This window comes from Orcinus orca, chromosome 5 (assembly GCF_937001465.1).
Source record: "Orcinus orca chromosome 5, mOrcOrc1.1, whole genome shotgun sequence".
Lineage (NCBI taxonomy): Eukaryota > Metazoa > Chordata > Mammalia > Artiodactyla > Delphinidae > Orcinus > Orcinus orca.
Window position 1 is genome coordinate 29,628,525 of NC_064563.1, and position 20,256 is coordinate 29,648,780.

The 20,256-nt window shown below is 44.5% G+C and overlaps 1 protein-coding gene across 2 annotated transcripts in view; it reads right to left on the bottom strand.

Moving 5' to 3' along the window:
- MRPS22 (mitochondrial ribosomal protein S22) overlaps positions 1 to 18,049 on the bottom strand; it is a 29,042-nt gene extending 10,993 nt beyond the window's left edge. The window contains exons 1-3 of one of the 2 annotated variants that reach the window (XM_033404121.1): positions 18,022 to 18,049; positions 1,474 to 1,637; positions 243 to 407 (exon numbers count right to left, since the gene is read on the bottom strand). In XM_033404121.1, the coding sequence (XP_033260012.1) occupies positions 243 to 407; positions 1,474 to 1,637; positions 18,022 to 18,034 (342 nt within the window). In that variant the 5' untranslated portion in view covers positions 18,035 to 18,049. Of the gene's footprint in view, positions 1 to 242; positions 408 to 1,473; positions 1,638 to 8,111; positions 8,315 to 18,021 lie in introns of those variants that run through there. The other variant, XM_004278970.2, reaches the window with a different exon arrangement.
- Between the last annotated feature and the right edge of the window lie 2,207 nt (positions 18,050 to 20,256).

A 20,256-nucleotide genomic window follows, 5' to 3' on the forward strand; every position in this document is an offset into this window, starting at 1 on the left:
TTCTGCAGTCAATCTGGAAATACTGTGTCCATAATCTGTAAGGAAATGGTGACATGATGATGTGGTACTGGTTTGCATTTTTCTTCTTTATGCTGTATCTGCCAGGTCTCACTCAGTCGCAGAAATTCTGGTTTGGAAGATTCAGAGACAGCTGGGTCACACGATGTTGACCCTCGTCCCTCAGGCCCATCTCTACACAGTATTTCAAATAAAAATCATTTTGCAATTAGACATACACTTACCCGGTGTGGTATGCTATATGATATATCAGTAAACACATATTTGGCTGTTTCTGTTCCTTCCAAAATCTTATCTTCAGCTAACACGTCATTTATTGGCGCTCGCTCTTCCAGAACTGGTGGCATTTTTAATCGGACTTTAGCCGCCTCGACTGCCTGTCTTGTAGCCTAATGAAATAAAATATTTCTTGGGAAAGCTGCAAGGTTACAGACCAAAAGGATCACCTGACAAAAGCAGACACTAATGAAAAATGCTAAAGACTTCAAAGAGAAGAGGCTGTAGCCATGAATAAGTGGGCTCCTGGGCCCTGGTCTTTGCCTCTGTGGTGTGGCTGACAGCACTAGCTACAGGCTTAACCACTCTCAAAACAGCAAAGGGATGCTCTAAGACAGAGCCAGGCCACAAAAGCTGCCTGAAATAGGACAAAGGATTTCACTTATTGGGTGCTTACTATGTGTTTAAATATTTTGTATTAAATTTGGCTCATTTAATGCCCACAACTACCTTATGAGCTAAGTGCTACTGTTATGTCATTTTATGAGACAGAAAATAGAGGCACACAAACGTTAAGTAAATTGCTAAGAAGCTGCAGCACTAGGATTTGAACCCAGGCAACTTAACTCCAGAGCCCCTGCCCTTAACCACTGAGCACACTGCTCCATGCCATACTGTTAACGGTGGTTACCTCTGAGAGGTGAAAGGGGCCCTTCGTGTGATATGCTATTGGGTATTTGAATTTTCTGCTATGACTCTTAATTATTTTTGAATTAGAAAGAAGAGCTATTGCTCTTCACATATTCATACATCAAAGCATTTTCCACAAAGCACTCAATACTCACGACTCCAGGAGGACCCTTGCCTGGAGTTGGACGCTGTCCAGAAGGATCTCATAATCTCACCAAAGCCTCAGCCTCAAAGTACTCACAACAAATGTTCCTCTAGGAAGGAAGCTGGAACAGGCAGCACAAAGGGAGGCTGATCAAGCTGGTTCTGGAGCAGAGGCGGCTCTGCCGGACAGCCAGGCCTGGACCACACGCCCAGTCTGCCTAATTTTGGCCATACCCCCTGCTCCTCTCTGCCTGCCTGCTCACATTTCTTTTGTCACTTCTGTGCCTGCAACTCCCCCTCACTAGCACCTGTGGAAGAGCAGCTACCAGCGTCTGAAGGGGTCCTGGAAATCTTGTTTAATCCTTTAAAGGAAGGTATTATACCAATATTCTTACGTTCACATACCTCTTCCAACTGTGCCTGCGTCATTAGCTTATACGTTGGTGGCTTCGCTTCTTGTATAGCTGGCTTAAAAATCTTCTTCAGATCTAAGCCTGTCATCTTGATGAGTATGCTTTGGACTTCCTCATCCATAAAGGTAGGTTTCTTGATCTTTGAGCTACCAGATTCTGTTAAAATGAATTTTTAGTAAATAAGATGTCAAAAATGACAAACCAATAAGACCTCTAAATGGAAAAGTCAACAATAAAAATTATTAACACAAGGTCTACCTCAGTATGCATAATACTAATACCTCCAAGATTCCTTCATTCGTTCATTTAAAATTACTGAGCATTCACTATGATAAAGATACAGTTTCTGTCAAAAAGGCACTGAAAGTCTAGTGAAGAAAGCAACATGAAAAAAGTAGCTAATGCAACATTAACAACAATCATGGTTACTACCATCTACAGAGTTGTCTCCTATATGCCACTCATTACATACATTTTCAGGAATGCTTACAACAACCCACAAAATACTGATATCCCAGTTTTGTAGATGAGGATATCGGATATTGGAGTCTTCCTAAAGACAACTAGCTATTAAATGATAGAGCCAGGATTTAAACTGCAGTTTATCTGATGCCAGAGCCTAGATCAATTCCACTCTTCCATTACATTCCTTAGAGCAAGTGCTACATACAAGGAAGGTACAGGGGGTTGTGTGATTACAGAGGCAGAAACTAAACATAGCCTGGGAGCAGAGAAGGGCATGGTAGGGTCAAAGAAGGCTTCCCAGGCGCCTGAATAGAGCAGAGAAAAAGGGAAGGAAATTCTAGGCTGAGGGGATCCAGCTAGGAAAAAGAGGCCCGGGTCACTGGACATGACACTGAAGAGGTAGGTCATGTGGCATCATGGAAGAAAGCTGGACGGAAGAGGAGGAGACTCAGATCTCAGCTCTGCCTTACGCAGCTTGCCTATCCCTTTGCCCAACCTCCATTTCCATTAAAAAAAAAAAGCCATTCCTTCCCAACCACCTCTTCCTCTGCTAGTCCTATAAATGCTGGCGTCCTGGTGTCCCTCAGGATTCTGAACTACATTCTTCTTTTCTCCCTTCTCACAGTCTTGATGGATGATCTCCTAACCTCCTATAATTACTTCTATATGCTGGAGACTCTAAAATCTGAATCTCCAGCCAAGATCATCTTCCATCCAACTACCCAATGGATATCTCACATGCAGTTCAATGCTGCCAAAGCAGAACCCATAATTTCACTCCTGTCACAAACCTGCTTTTCCTATTATCCTTAGCACCATCCAACAGGTCACGTGGGCCAGAAGCCTACAGTCATTCTTGATTTCTCCTTTACCCTCCACATCTAGCCAACAGCAGGAGTAATGTTAGCAGCTGACACTTGTTAGATATTTACTATGTGCCGGTACTAACTACTTTACATACTTGGCACGTTTAATCCTCCTAACAACCCCACAAATACTACGATTATCCCCATTTTACAAAAAAGGATACTGACACAAAACATACTGCCTGTTACACCTCATAAATCGGTCTTTAAGCCTCCATTTCCCACTGCCACTACTCTAGTCAAGGCCATCCTATCTCTTGCCTTAGCCTCCTAACCTATCCCCCTGCCTCCATTCTGACCGTTCTCCACAGAACAATCACAGTCATCTCTTAAAAATGTAATTCAAACAACAGAAAAGATTAACAAAGAGTTCGTTCATTGAAAAGCTAAGCAAAATTGACAAACCTTTAGCTAGACCAAGGAAAAAAGAGGATCCAAACCAACAAAATTGTAACTGAAAAACACATTACAACTGATACTACAGAATTTCAAAGGATCATAAGAGGCACGAACAACTATATGCCAACAAACTGGACAACCTAGAAGAAATGGAAAAATTCTTAGAAATATACAATCTACCGAGACAAAATCGGGAAGAAATAGAAAATCAAAACAGACCAATTACTAGTAAGAAGACTGAATCAGTAATAAAAAATTCTCCCAATGAAGTAAGGCCCAGGACCAGATGGCTTCACAGATGAATTTTACCAAACATTTAAAGAATTAATGCCCATCCTTCTCAAACTCTTCCAAAAAATCGAAGAGGAGGGAACACTCCCAAACTCATTTTATGAGGCCAGCATTAACCTGATACCAAAGCCAATAAAGGATACTAACAGAAAACTACAGGCCAGGACTTCCCTGGTGGTGCAGTGGTTAAGAATCCGTCTGCCAATGCAGGGGATATGGGTTTGAGCCCTGGTCCAGGAAGATCCCACAAGTCGCGAAGCAACTAAGCCCGTGCACCAGGACTACTGAGCCTGTGCTCTAGGGGCTGCGCGTTGCGACTACCGAGCCCACATGCTGCAACTACTGAAGCCCGTGAGCCTAGAGCTCAGGCTCCGCAACAAGAGAAGCCACCACAATGAGAAGCCCGCGCACCACAACGAAAAGCAGCCCCCGCTCGCTGCAACTAGAGAAAGCCCGCGCACAGCAACAAAGACCCAACAATAAATAAATAAATAAATAAAAACTACAGGTCAAACATTCTCAATAAAATACTAGCAAATTGATTCAGCATAACATTAAAAAGATCATTCACCATGATCAAATGGGATTTATTTCTTGGGCTGCGAAGACGATTCAACATACTCAGGTCAATCAATCAATATTCATAGAATGAAAGGAAAAAAACATGATTACTTTGACAGATGCAGAAAAAGCATTTGACAAAATTCACGATTAAAAACTTCTAACAAATTAAGTACAAAAGGATCACACCTCAACATAATAAAGGCCATATATGACAAACCCACAGCTAACAATCTACTCAATGGTGAAAGGTTGAAAGCCTCTCCTCCAAGGTCAGGAACAAGACAGGGCTGTCCAATCTCATCACTCCTATTCAACACAGTACTGGAAGTTCTAGCCAGAGTACTCAGGCAAGAAAAAGAAATAAAATGCAACAGAATTGAAAAGGAAACTGTCTCTATTTGCAGATGACATGATTTTATCTATAAAAATATCCTAAAGACTCCATCAATAAACCATTAGATCTAATCAACAAATTCAGTAAAGTTGCAGGACACAAAATTAATATACCAAAACCAATACCATTTCTGTACGCTAACAACAAATTATCTGAAAAAGAAAGCATCAAAAACTATACAATATTTATGGCTTCCCTGGTGGTGCAGTGGTTGAGAGTCAGCCTGCCAATGCAGTGGGACACGGGTTCGTGCCCTGGTCCAGGAAGATCCCACATGCTGCGGAGCGGCTGGGCCCGTGAGCCATGGCCGCTGAGCCTGCGTGTCCGGAGCCTGTGCTCCGCAACGGGAGAGGCCACAACAGTGAGAGGCCCGCGTACCGCAAAAAAAAAAAAAAAAAAAAACACAATATTTAGTAATAAATTTAACCAAGGAGGTGAAAGATTGCTATACTGAAAACCACAAAACACTGCTGAAAAGAAATCAAAGACGACACAAATAAATGGAAAGGTATCCTGTGTTCATGGATTAGAAGAATTAATATTGTTAAAATGTCCATACTACCCAGCATCATCTATAGATTCAATGCAACCCCTATCGAGGGTCCAATGGCATTTTTTTACAGAGGCAGAAGAAACAAACCTAAAATTTGTATGGAACCACAAAAGACCCTGAATAGCCAAAGTAATCCTAAGAAAGAACAACAAAGCAGGAGGCATCACACTTCCTGATTTCAAGCTATATAATCAAAACAGTATGGTACTGGCATAAAAACAGACACAGAGACCAAGGGAACAGAATTGAGAGTGCATAAATAAACTCATGCATATAGAGCCAACTAATATTTGACAAAGAAACCAAGAATACTCAAAGGAGAAAAGACAGTCTCTTCAATAAACGGTGCTGGGAAAACTGGATATTCACATGTAAAAGAATGAAACTAGACCCCTAGCTTACACCATTCACAAAAATTAACTCGAAGTGAATTAAAGACTTAAATGTAAGACCAGAAACCATAAAACTCCCAGAAGAAAACACAGGAAAACAGCTCCTTGACATTCGTCTTGGCAATGATTTTTTGTATATGACACCTAAAGCACAAGCAACAAGATTAAAAATAAACAAGCGGGACTACATCAAACTGAAAAGCTGCTGCACAGCAAAAGAAACAACCAACAAATGGAAAGACAACCTACGAAACGCAAAAAAAATTGCAAACCATATATCTGATGAGGAATTAATATCCAAAATATATAAAGAATTCATACAACTCAATAACAAAAAAACAAATAATCCAGCTAAAAAATGGGCAAAGGGGCTGAACAGACATTTCTCCAAAGAAGATGTATGAAAGGTACATGTAAAGTACTCAACATCACTAGTCATTAAAGAAATGCAAATTAAAACCACAATGAGATATCATCTCATACCTGTTAGAATGGCTATCATCAAAAAGACAAGAGATAACAAATGCTGGTGTGGATGTGCAGAAAAAAGGAACCCCTCTGCACTGTTGGTGAGAATGTACACTGGTACAGCCACTATGGAAACAGTATGGAGGTTCCTAAAAAAAAAAAAAACTACCATATGACCCAGCAATTCCACTTCTGGGAATATATCTGAAGGAAATGAAAACACTATGTTGAAGAGATACCTGCAACCCCATGTTAATAGCAGTATTATTTACAATAGCCAAGACATAGAAACAACCTAAGTACCGACTGATAAATGATACATATTTACATACATACATATTTACATACATACGTATATGTTTATGTGTACACAAGAGTGAGATGTTATATACCTCACATCTTTATATACACATAAACACATATACATACACACGTGTATGTAAAATATATATATGTAAAATATAGTGAATAACATACAATTTTGTTACAGATACTTCTGAATTTTTCCAGAAAGATAGTTTAAAAACATGTAAAAGGTGGTTCTGTTAGAGTAGGCACTCCTGATAGCATCCTGTCTTTACAGTTACTAAGAAAGAAAATTATTAGTGAGAAGAAAAGCATCCCAAAGATCACGCCCTAGTACAAAATCATGGCTGTCAGAGAAGTTTAAAATTTAATATGTAAAATAATACACACACACAGAATATTTTTCAGCCACAAAAAATGAGGAAATCCTGCCATTTCTGACAACATGGATGGACCCTGAGGGCATTACACTAAGATAAGTCAGGCAGAGAAAGACAAATACCGTATGACCTTTGTGAAGTGCAAGGTGCTGGGGGGGCGGGGCGGTCAAAAGGTATAAACTTTCAGTTATAAGATAAATAAATTCTAGGAATGCTGTATGGTATACATGAAAGTTGTTGAGAGTAAATCCTAAAAATTCTCATCATGAGAAAAAAAACCTTTTTCTTCCTGTTTTTGGATCTCTATGAGAAGATGGATGAGAAGATGGACGTTAACTTACTGGGGTAATGATTTCACGATATATGTAAATCAAATTATGTTGTACACCTTGAAGTTATACACTGCTGTATATCAAATATATCTCAATAAAACTGGAAAAGAACTTTTATCTTAACAGTGTAATCAAGGTCACTCCCATACTTAAAACTCACCAATGGCTTTCAACACCATTTAGAAAAAAAGTTAAGGTGATCTGCTTACTGCACCGTGTCCCCACTAGACTCTGTGTTCTCCCAAGGCCACAATCCTGATTTGTACTGGTCTCTGGCACCCAGGGTCTCTTACAGTGCCTGGCACACAGTCGTGCTCAGCACTACTCTCCCCTCAGACAGTCCCTCCCACTCCGCCAGCTTCGGTTAACATTTTTACTCCAGTACTTCTCAATGTCTATGTAACTGCATACCCAACACCTCCACTTGAATCTCAAAGGCACCTCAAATTTAATGCGTCCAAAACAGACGTTTAACTTTGCTTCCCTTCCCATCTCCTTACCTCATCTACTCCTGCCTTTTCTCCCCGATTTCTCCTCCTCTCATTCCCATCTAAAAAACTGCCCTATAATTAATCTTCTCTGTCTTGGTGTAAATGGGACTACTCTCCACTCAACTGCTCAAGCCAGAAACTTGAGAAGTAACATTGATTTCTCCTTTGATATCCAGATTCAAAGTCATAACCAGCCTCATCAATCCTACCTCCAAAGTGGGTTCCCAAACTACCTGTGTTCGGTCTCATTTCTGGACTTTTGTTTATGCTGTTTCCTCCGCGTGGAATGCTTCTTGTTTTCTCCCTGGCACGATTAACCAGGTCTCAGCTTTGGCCATATTTTCCAGGAATCCTTCCTTGCCTTTTCAACCTAGTCTGAGTGCCACTCTTCTCTGCGACCCCTATCACAGTCCGGGTCACAATGTACTGCCATTCCCCACTGGGCCGCCAGTTAGCTCAGGGCAAAACCCATGTCAGTCCTAGTCCACCGTATCCCCTAAACGTAGCTCTGTGCTTTACAAAGAGCGGAGTCCAGGCACTGACGCTTAAGTGAAGGAATTAATGAACAAACGCGGTAGACTACAGACCCCGCGGGTACAGGAGAGAGACCACTGGGTCTAAGGTCGCGCTGCAGGAAGAGCCGGGGCCCCCGTGTGGGTCTCGCCAGCCTGAAGCAGGCTCTAGATCTCCCAGGAGAACGCCCAAGCGGACGCCTCGCAGGTCACTTACCTGCCTCGGAGCCGAGCCCACGGCATGGCGTTCCCGCCCCGCAGACCCCGGGCAGAGGCTGGAACAGGGAACCGGGCCGGGGCCAAGTGTGGGCCCGGAAACAGACCCGCCAGGTGACCCGAGAACCTGCCTGCGGGGTGAACAGCGACACAAACGCTCCGAGGATCGCCATACTTATCCGGGCCACTTACGCCGGAAGCGTCTGAGAGCGATCCCGGGTCTCGCGCGGTTCTTAGGGCATTCTGGGAAATGTAGTGTGGAAGAGGGAGGAGGGAGGAGGCTGCAGGAAGCTACGCAATTTCTATTTATAAAACAACAAATTTCTGCTTATGAAGCAATAGATTGTTTCTTGTAAACCAATTGTTCACAAGTAGAAAGTGTTTATGTGCTCTTTTTCCTAGATCTTTCCTTCGTTTCCATGGCTCTCAATAACAAATTTCCTGCCCAAACCTTTTCTCCCAGCCCCAGGTTTAAATCCAACTGCCCATTCGACTTCTCCGTTCAAACTTCTCACGGGGCCCCACCCCACCAACCCCGCCGAATAACACCTGATTCCAAGCTCTGATTGCCACCACCATTCCCCATCAACTCACGCACCGTTTGCTGTCTTGGAATCTTAAGTCTCTTCTGTAGTAGCTCTTTTCTCAATTTGTGCTCAATTATTTTGCTCATTTATCTGCTTGCTTATTTTTCTCATGCCATGAAGACAATGACTTTATACACTGTATTATAATATCACCTAGCCTGGTACATATGTACACAGCAAACATTTGTTGAATAAATGACTAACTAAACAATGAAAGGATCCCGTTAAGTTCTTCCCAGCTGTCCAGGATGTGCAGGTTTTGCCCTCCACCAGACTATAGGCTGGTGCCTGTACTAACTTGTCCCAACACCTGGCTAAAGAAGGGTGTTAAGTAAACGATTGTTTGAATTAGCTAGACAGATAGACTCATCTTCTAACCTCACCTCACCCACTGCCCAGTAAGAGCTCTGTTTATGAACTCATTCCCTATTCAGGCAGGGAAGGAGAGAGCCGTAGGCTTGGTGATGCATTAAGGCATGACTGCTGCCCAGTGTGTCGCAACACTTCCTCTCACACCTATCGGATAAAAGGTGTCAGGGAGTAGTAGTGGGATGCATGCAAGTGTCTCCCAGCTATGTCCTTTCTCTGAGAATATACCAACTACTTTCCCAGAGGATAGGCCTCTGTGGTTGTTCATTTAACATCCCCCTGGATAAAACTAACTGATTGGACAATGAGTGGACACCTAACGCAGGAGAAGTGAATCCATTGGCTACTGTATTAGTTCCCTGTAGCTTCTGTAGCAAATCATAACAAATTTGGTTACTTTAAACAACAGAAATGTATTCTCCCCCAGTTCTGGTTGCCAGTAACCTAAAATCAGTAGTACTGGACTCAGGTCAAAGTATTAGCAGAGCTGTGCTCCCTTCAGAGGCTGTAGGGGAGAATCTGTCTCTTCCAGATTCTTGTGACTGCAAACATTCCTTGGTTTACGGCTGCATCACTCCAATCTCCGCTTCGTATCACCTTCTCTTCTGTCTGTGCCCAATCTCTCTTTGCCTCACTCTGTAAGGTTATACATACGATTGCATTTAGGGCCCACCCAGATAAACCAGGGTAATTTCTCCATCTTCAAATCCTTAACACTTCTACAAAGACCCTGTTTCCATATAACATTCACAGGTTCCAGGGATTAGGAAATAAATATCTTTTCAGGAGGGTGGACATTTTTCAGCTGACCCCAGCTGTCCAGGTACCAAGCAGATTTTATCTCAATATTTCAAACTAAGAAACACAGAAACTATAGTTGATGGTAGAAGCTTGAAGTGAGTAACTATTTAGAGTTAGGTTTGGAACAGCCTTTTTCAGCAATATGCTCACTAATGAGTGAGCAAAGAAAGCCAGTCTACAGAGAAAGGCAGGAAAATGGAGCAGAAGCAGAAATGGCAGAGTAGGAGGTCTGAGAAAGAGAGAGATGGAGGGAGGTGCTATCTTGGCCAGAGACGCTCCCACTTTCCTTCTGTTAACCTCCTTTTCTTGGGCTACACTAAATTTTACTAATGGGATGACCAAGTTTCCTGGTCCCAGCTTTAATCCTCGGCAGATGCCCACATCTTTCAGAGCCTCAGTCTCTCACCTGAAAAATGGGTATGATGATAGTACTTATCTTGCAGACTCTGAGGATAAAGTACTTTCAGGATCTAATGCCTGGTGTTTCCAAAGAGGGTACAAGAAGGTCATGTGGTAGCCAAGTCGGTGGCTTTCTGAAGATCTTCAGAGGGAGAGCTTTACAGAGGTATATGCTTATCAGTTAAGATTCTCTGGTTACAAGCGACTAAAATCTTTCCTATAAAACAGAGATGGAAGTGATGGGAAGGATGCTTAATATCTCACAGAGTTAAAGGGGAAGCTGAACAGCCAAGCCTCAAGAAGGACTTGAAGGATGCAAGCTCCAGGCAAGAACTGAAGAGAAATCTCTCCAGGAGGCTGCTGTCAGAATGACGTGGTTCCAACTACAGTTGGCCCTTTGAATCCACACATGACACATCCACAACGTTTTTTTTTTTTTTTGGCTGCATTGGGTCTTCGTTGCTGCATGCGGGCTTTTCTCTAGTTGTGATGAGCGGGGGCTACTCTTCGCTGCAGTGTGTGGGCTTCTCATTGGGTGGCTTCTCTTGTTGTGGAGCATGGGCTCTAGGTGCGCGGGCTTCAGTAGTTGTGGCCCGCAGGCTTTAGAGCGCAGGCTCAGTATTTGTGGCGCAAGGGCTTAGTTGCTCCGCACCACATGGGATCCTCCCGGGCCAGGGCTCGAATCCGTGTCCCCTGCATTGGCAGGCGGAATCTTAACCACTGTGCCACCGGGGAAGTCCCCACATCCACGACTTCTGCATCCATGGGTTCAAACTGTGGATTGAAAATATTCACAGAAACAAAATTCCAGAAAGTTCCAAAAAGCAAAACTTGAATTTGCCATGTGCCAGCAAATATTTACGAAGCATTTACATTGTATTTACAACTATTAATACGGCATTTACATTATATTGGGTATTATAAGCAATCTAGAGATGATTTAAAGTGTAAGTGAGAATGTGTGTAGGCAATAAGCAAATGCTATGCCATTTTATGTAAGGAATTTGAGCATCCTTGTATTTTGGTATTTAAGGAAGTCCCAGAACCAATCCTCCACGGATGCTGAGGGATGACTTTACATGCTTGCCATCAAATTCAAGTTCTGGTGAAAGAAGCTGATTGGCCTGGGTGGGGTTCTATTCACCCCTGGGAAGTGGAGAGAGCTGGTCCTCCGACTGACAGTTTCAAGACAACTTGGCTGCATCTACTGGTAGGATTCATCAGGTCAAATCTGGGAGAGGGATGCCTAGCTCTGTGCAGCAAGAATGAGTCCTATTATTTGTAAAACAAAAGTGATGTTTCAATTACTCAACTGCCAGTGATTTTACAAAGTCTGAACTTTTCATGATTTCCCTAAAGGGACTAGGATTTTAATTCTTCAAGATGAGGGTATGAGGATAGATGTCAGGGAGAGGGACGGAGACAGAAAGAACAGGGACTGAGGGAGAAGGGTGACAGTCTGGACAATCTAAGAACCCTTGCAATTTTCAGCAACACCCTTGCAACTTCCGGAGAGTCTTCAAAACCTTATCTTTGAAGCCTTTCCCAAGGGCCACACCTGCTGCATTTTTGTCCTCACCCAGAGTGTTTCCGCCCTGTTCCTGTTCACAGTCCAAACCCCCAACAGGTTCCTACAGACACAAATTCCTTGGTCAAAGCCCCGTTGTGCGCCGAGAAGGGACCAGTAGCAAGAGAAAGAGTAAAGCGAGAAGGGATACGTGATGAGGGGAGGTCCCCAAGGAAGTATCAGGAAATAAGATTCTAAGTGGGGACACTGTCCATTGATGGGAAGGGGCCTCTGAACCAGCAGGCAGGGAGTTAAAGATGGGTAGAGTGTGGATAGGTTCTGAGTAGGGAATCAGAGGGCCTTCCTGCCTCTTGGCCTCTCTCTTCTCTGAGCAATGGAAAGCAAAGTCATTGGCTGAGAAAAGGTAGGGTTGTGTTGGGAGCTGCAGGAGTGAGAATTCTGAAGTAGCTGCTGGGGGCTGTGCATGTGGCTGTGATGCTAGAACTTGAATCCACGCAGCCCACCGAGTAGTGGGACGGTTTGTAGCACTGCAGGGCAGTCCTTCCTGATCACTCAGAGCACAGTCTTCTCATTAGCCCTGTGTGTCCTCATGGCAGACTGGTGAAGTAGACAAGGCAGGCACTGATAGTCCCACCTTCTATATATAAGCTGAGGCTCTGGAATTAAGGGTTTTGACCAAGGCCACCCAATTTATTCAAAGCAGAGACGAGGCTAAACTCTGTGGTCCCTGGCAGCTGTTACGATGGAAAAGCTCTGTTTCACTTGTGTTTCATGGGGTAGGAAAAACACTGAGACTTGTGAAAATAATAGAGACTGCCTTCCGAGCCCAGAATGTGGCCCAAAAGAGAGCAGGCAGGGAGACTGTCCTCCACCACGAGATGGTGCGGTGGATGAGTCAGTTCTTCCAACCCTGGAATTATCAGCTTATCCCTAATTTTCCACATGACACTCTGTCTCTTTTCTTCTGACAACACCTACTGAACTACAATTCTACCCCAAACTGAACACTCAAAACAGAAAATAACTGCCCAAGGCTAGGGCTACATCTGTCTGTGATGACAGGCAGACTCTCTGCCCTATAGCACAGCGACATAAATGTCAAAGGCACCTGGGCCGGCTCCTTCCCACCATCCCGGATGCCCCCACTGTGACGCAGGCCCAGAGCAATCATCCCATGTCACAGCCAACTGTGGACATGATCTATAATAGCTGACACTTGGCTCCCCTCCTCCCCAGAGCTGGCTGCTGTCAGGTTTGGTATGTGGAACATTTTGTCTGAGGGACATGCTGGCCTGCGTTGAAAGTAATTCCCATCAGCTCAGAACCGGGTGGTCTGTCACAAGGTTATTTTTCAGTTTGATCTGGACTCAGGAGGTCTTTGGGACTGAGAGCTGGTATTTTCAAAGGTTAATAAGCACATCAGAAATCTCTTTCATGAGAAAATGTGATGCATCTGACTGCCCTGACTTGCATGCAGTTCCCAGATCAGAGGCCTGGGCATTATTTCACTTTAGACTCAGGACTGCAGTTTCCTGAAGATTCCTGGGGCCTGGGCTGGGAGAAGCTGGCAGTGGGATGCCCTGGCCACTACTAATGGGAAGCCAGAAAGGACAGAATGTATGTTCTTAGGATGCCCTAAGTGTGTGTCTGTGTGTAGGTGCACATGCAGTGCGTGTTTGGCTGTGTGCATCACACAGATGTTTATGTGCATGTTTGTTTGTCTCCAGGGCACATGTGTTTGTGCATATGTGTATGTATGGGTGGTCAATTGGTGTGAGTGTGCATGTGTATTCAAATGTGTGTGTATGTGTGTATACATGTGTATGCGTGTTGAACGTGTGTGTGTGTGTGTGGTCCTGTGTATGCATAGATGGACATGCATGTGTTCACACATCTATGCTGGCCTGGGAATGGGGCGGTTTAATGGTAAGAGCTTTGGAATCAGACAGATATGGGTTCAAATTCTAACTCTACAATTTATTAGCTATATGAGCCCTTGCTACTCACCACCTTGGCTTCCTCCTCTCCAAGATGGGATGATACCACCTTTCTCATAGGAGCAGGGTGAGGGTTAACAGCCATGAAGTAGATACTGCCCTGGCACATAGTCAGTACCCAGCAAGTGGTAGATAATATTATTACTATGACTCTCATCACCACCATTATCATCCTTCTTGTCTCATCTTATTTTGTTCCCTGGCTGTGTGGCATCCGTTCTGTCTCTTTAAAACCCATCCAGGGGGCTTCCCTGGTGGCGCGGTGGTTAAGAGTCTGCCTGCTGATGCAGGGGACACGGGTTCGTGCCCCAGTCTGGGAGGATCCCACATGCCGCGGAGCGGCTGGGCCCGTGAGCCATGGCCGCTGAGCCTGCACGTCTGGAGCCTGTGCTCCGCAACGGGAGAGGCCACAACAGTGAGAGGTCTGCGTACCGCAAAAAAAACAAAAAACAAAAAAACAAAAAAAACCATCCAGGGCTGCAAACATTTCAGATGGAAATGAACTAACTTGAACTAGCAGTCCAGAGAAATGGGTGACCACACCAATTCCCCTCACCCACTGTGACTTTGGCTACATCAGTGAATAATAATATCCCCACCAACTAAATGACATGAACAACCATCCCTGCTCAATGAGTTTTATTTCTATGCTGGTACCTCTTGTAGGGATGAAAGTAATCAAATGGTTGTTGGCCACTTTCTGCACACCCAGGCCTGGCATAGCTTCCATGGAACATATGAGAAGAGAATACACATATCCCTGACCTTAACAATTTCCAGTGCAGTTGTCTTGTTGTTTTTAATAAATAAACAAACAGGCTCATTCAGGTATAATTGGCATACGATAAACTACACACATACAAAGCATATGATTTGGTAAGTTTTAACCTATGTACACACCATATAACCATCACCACAATCAAGATAACGAGCATGTCCATCACCCCATCCCTTCCTCCCACTCTTCCTGGCACAGCCCTTCCCCCCAGCAACCATGCTTTCTTTCCCTGCAGACTGGTGTGCATTTTCTAGAGTTCTATAATCTTCAGATTATAATCATAAGCATGAATTCTGGGGGGCTTTCTCACTAAGCATAATTATTTTAAGCTTCATCCATGTTGTCATGTCAGTTTAACCCTTTTTATTGCTGAATAATGTTCCATTATATGGATGTACCACAATTTGTTATCCACTCACCTGCTGAGGGACTTTTGGGTTGTTTCCAGCCTTTGACTATTACAAATAAAATTCCTATGAATATTTGTGTACAAGCTTGGATGTATGTTTTCATTTCTCTTGGGAAAATATTTGGGGTGGGATGGTTGAAACATATGACAAGTGTATATTTAACTTTTTGGGCTTCCCTGGTGGCGCAGTGGTTGGGAGTCTGGCTGCCGATGCAGGGGACACGGGTTCGTGCCCCGGTCTGGGAGGATCCCACATGCCGCGGAGCGGCTGGGCCCGTGAGCCTTGGCCACTGGGCCTGCGCGTCCAGAGCCTGTGCTCTACGGCGCGAGGGGCCACAACAGTGAGAGGCCCGCGTACCACAAAAAAAAAACAACAAAAAAACAATATCTTTTAAAGAGAAATTTTAAATTTATCACTGTGCTCTTTTATGGGTTATGCTTTGCCTAATCCAAGGTCACAAAGGTTTTCTCCTATGTTTTCTTCTAGAAAGTTCATAGTTTTATGTGAAATAAATGTGAAATCACATTTAGGTCTATGGTCATTTTGAGTTAATTTTTGAAATATAGGGAATTCCCTGGATGTCCAGTGGTTAGGACTCTATGCTTCCACTGCAGGGGGTCTGGGTTCAATCCCTGGTAGGGGAACTAAAATCCCACAAGCCATGTGGCATGGCAAAAAAAAAAAAAAAATATATATATATATATATATATATATATAAAATGAGGTACGGATTGAAGTATATTTTTGCATATATATGCCAGTTGTTCCAGAATCATTGTTTAAAAGACTGTCCTTGGGGCTTCCCTGGTGGCGCAGTAGTTGGGGGTCCGCCTGCCAATGCAGGGGACATGGGTTCGAGCCCTGGTCCGGGAAGATCCCACATGCCGCAGGGCAACTAAGCCCGTGCACCACAACTACTGAGCCTGTTCTCTAGAGCCTATGGGCCATAACTACTGAGCCCACGCACCACAACTACTGAAGCCCACGCGCCTAGAGCCCGTGCTCTGCAACAAGAGAAGCCACCGCAATGAGAAGCCCGCGCACCACAACGAAGAGTAGCCCCCACTCGCCGCAACTAGAGAAAGGCCACGTGCAACAACGAAGACCCAATGCAGAGAAAAATAAACAAACAAAAGTTAAAAAAAAAAGAATGTCCTTTCTGCACTGAATTGCCTTTGCAACTTTTTCAAAAGTCAGTTGTCTGTATATGTGTGGGTCTATTTCTGGAAACTGTTCTATTGTGTTGATCTACTTTTATATCTTTATGTCAATACTATGCTGATTGTTACTGTGGTTTTATGATAAATCTTGTAGTGTTAGTTCTCCAAGTTTGTTCTCTTTTCTTTCAAAGTTGTTTTGGCTATTTTATGTCCTTTGCATTTCCATATAAAATTTAGAATCAGGTATTCAATATCTATAAAAATCCTTCCTGGAATTCTGATTGAGATTATATCATATCTCAGATCAAATCTAAGATCTCAGGTCAAATTAAACCTATTCTCTCCAATAAATCAACTTGGAGAGAACTTAGGTCTTAAAAATATTGAGTCTTCCCATCTATGAACAAGGTTTATCTCTCCATTTATGTAGATCTTATTTACTTTCTCTCAGCAATGTTTTGTAGCTTCCAACGTACAGATCATATCTTTTGTCAGACATATCCCTACTAGTCTACACTGAGCCTCCAGCAATTTGTCAATTACAGTTCAAGTTTTCCCACCTCTGTGCTAGTTCCTGCAGAAGTTGTGACTCTATGTATCCACCTATCTGTCTCTCCAATTTGGGGGCAGCAGTTTGCCCTGTGATCTCACTTCTCTGACAGACCTAAGAAGGTCTGCTGATTTTCAGTTTGTCCACCCATTTAATTGTTAGGATAGAGTGATGACTTCTAAGCTCCTTACATGCTAAACCAGAAACCTGTTTAGGTTTTATTTGTCCAGACTGTTCATGATCGCTTTTCCTTAATTTTCTGCTTTTTCCCAAAGTGTTCATTTTTTTTTCATGACCCACTTTATGTCCTTTGTTGGCTTATCGTATTCTTATCTTAGTAATTATTTTAGGATAGTATATATCTATAACACATTTGGTGTGATATTACACACCATAGTATACGTCTGTTTTTTCCCCTCCAGTATTTATGCTATTTTATCATACCTTTCACATATATATCGACATATATACATATATTTTACATACAGATATTCTAGACCCCAGAGTGGGTGGTTACTATTTTTGTTTGAACAGTCAATTACCCTTTACATTTTTAATACTTTAGTTTTTAGAGCAGTTTTAGGTTTACAAAACCTAAAAAGTACAGAGAGTTCCCATATACCCTCTCTCCTGACCTCCACCCCAGTTATTAACATTTTGCATTTGTTGCATTTGTTACCAATGATAAACAATCTTGATACATTTTTTAAAATGCTAATGTTCATAGTTTACTCTAGGGCTCACTCTTTGTGTTATACATTCTATGGGTTTTCACAAATGCATGAGGTCAGGTATCCACCATTACAGTACCATCCAGTATAGTTTCACAGCCATAAACATGCCCTGTGCTCCAGCTCGTCAACCTTTACTGCTCCCCCAAACCCTTGGCAACCACTGCTTTCTCCAGGATGTCCTATAGTTGGAATCATAAAGTATGTGGCCTTTTTAGACGGGCTTCTTTCACTCAGTAATATGCATTCAACATCTCTCCATGTCGTTTTGGGGCTTGATAGCTCATTTCTCTTTGTCACTGAAAAATAATTCCATGGTATGGATGTACCATAGTTTGTTTATCCATTCACGTAATGAGAGACATCTTGATCGCTTCCGATCAAGCGTTCCAATATAAACATTCATATCCAGGTTTTTGTGTGGACATAAGTTTCAACTCACTTAGGAAAATACTTAGGAGCATGATTGCTAGATAATATGGTGAGAATATATTTAGTTTCGTAGGAAACAGCCAAACTCTCACAACGATTACATTTTAAAGATATTTAAGTAATAAGAATATACATATAGATAGATAGAGATAGACAGATACACACATACCCATATATGCCATTTCTAGTGCTCTTCATTCATGTAGATCCAGATTTTCACCTGGCCCGTAGGACGTGTTCTGGGTTCCTGTCCAGCGCCCACCTCTGCAGGGTGAAGGGACGCATGTTATTCTGGGACGACACTAGGTGGTGCTGTGGGACCGCTGTCAGCCCCCAGGTCCCAGGCAATGGGTCCTGCCGGCTGGCTCAGCCCTTGGAGGAGCCCTCTCCCACCTGGTCCTTCGTAAAGCCAGGGTGGCCCCTCTCCCTGTTCTCCTTCTCTCGGAATGATATAGTTGTGTCCTCCCTTTTCATGCAGCTTCTTGGTTCCCTTTCCAACGGCCCTGTGGGCAGAGAGAATCCTCACCCTCCCTCCTTCCCGCAGAGAGAGACACAGGGTCTCCGAGGATGGAGGAGGAAGTAGGGAGCAGACAGCAGCACCATTCTTGGGGGAGACAGAAACCTTGCTACAGAGACCAGTCTACCTCCTAAATGCCCAAAGCCCACATCCAGGCACGCTAACCCCTCTTTCTAATTTTGGAAGCTTGGTGATAAATCTCTGCAACCCTGTCTTTGGGGAGACTTGCTTTTCTAAACGGGCCTGTTCAGGAGAACCAGAGGACCAACGCTCCTCGCATCTGGCACTGAGGGACCCCACTTGTGCCCACACGGCTTGGCTGTGGACCTTTCAATGTGGGATAACAGAGAGAGTGTGGGTCAGGAAACGTCAGCCCCGGAAGCAAGCTCAGCCTCACAAACTGGGTGATTTAGAATCAGTCAGCTTCTCTGAGGCTTGTCTGCAGAGTGGGGAGAGGAAGCCCTGCGTTGGAGGGCTGCAGTGAGGAATGAGCGTGTCTTGTGGAGGTGCTTCATCCACTGGGAAGCTCTGAGCACCTGTGTGAGGTGCTTATCACAAAATGATAACAAACTTGGACAGCCTTGGGACATGTACAGGATGGCTGGTGTGGGCAGCAAGGGCCAGGGAGGCCGGAGGAGGGTGGAAGGGAGAGACGGGCCTTGAGCCAGGCGGTTGGGACGAAGGATGGGGGTTGGGTTCCCAGCAGCACGGGGATTGCAGAGTGCGGGGTGAGTGGGGCTTGGTCCACAGGCTGGAAGGAGAGGATGCAGTCTGAGACGGGGACCTGAGTGCCTGACTGCTGAAGCTGAACCAGTCCTCCAGCCATCAGAGAACTTCTACCCAAGAGGGGCAGCCCTTGCAAAGATCCCTCTGGCAGCAGTGGGATGAGAGGATGGGAAGGCAGCCTGGAGGCTACGGAAATCAGCGTGCTTTCACCCTGTTCTTAATTGTGATTTTGGAAGCACTGTTCCTCCTCTAACTTTTCCTGACTACAGTATTGAAATGGGCTTGAGAGTCGAGGTTTGCCCAAGGACGGGACTGGCCGGGTCGAGGCAGGCAGCACTTGACGGATGACACAGGGCTGTTCACACACGTGTTCCCCTCTGCACTGACACCACAGAAAGTGTCCCTAAGGCTTCCCCCCCTTCTTCCCAGCGAGCCCAGCTGAGGCCTATCTGGGTTGTCTCAAAGAGAGAGGCTAGGGCTTCCCTGGTGGCGCAGTGGTTGAGAGTCTGCCTGCCGATGCAGGGGACGCGGGTTCGTGCCCCGGTCCAGGAAGATCCCATGTGCCGCGGAGCGGGCCCGTGAGCCATGGCCGCTGAGCCTGCGTGTCCGGAGACTGTGCTCTGCAACGGGAGAGGCCATAGCACTGAGATGCCCGCGTACCGCCACCAAAAAAAAAAGAGAGAGAGGCTGGTCACAGAACCCATGGCAGCACCATCCCAGCATGCACACACACGCGCACACACACACACACACACACACACACACACACACACACACAGAGCGGTGGGGCGGGGGATGAAATGTATGAAGGACAGGACTAGCTCTGCTCTGAGGGAAAGCCAAAAAAACACAGGGCCATGAGATGTGCCCACACCTCTGGGCTTCATCTCCTCTGCTACCCACCAGAAGGAGAAGGCGCTGCAGGACCTACTTCCTTGGTATTTCCTCCACAGCAACCTTATCGCCGAGCTGTGGAACTGTGGGTCAGGAGGCCTTGGCTGGCCAGAGGTCTGGGGCAGTGGGCTCTTCTGCTGGGGAGGAGAGGGGGCACCTGAAGTCGCTTGCCTTTCCCAGCCTGTGGCTGATAATCTTTCTGAAATCCCAGCACTCCCATCACTGCTGGTGACTCTGGGTGAAATGTCCCTTGAATGTTAACTCTGA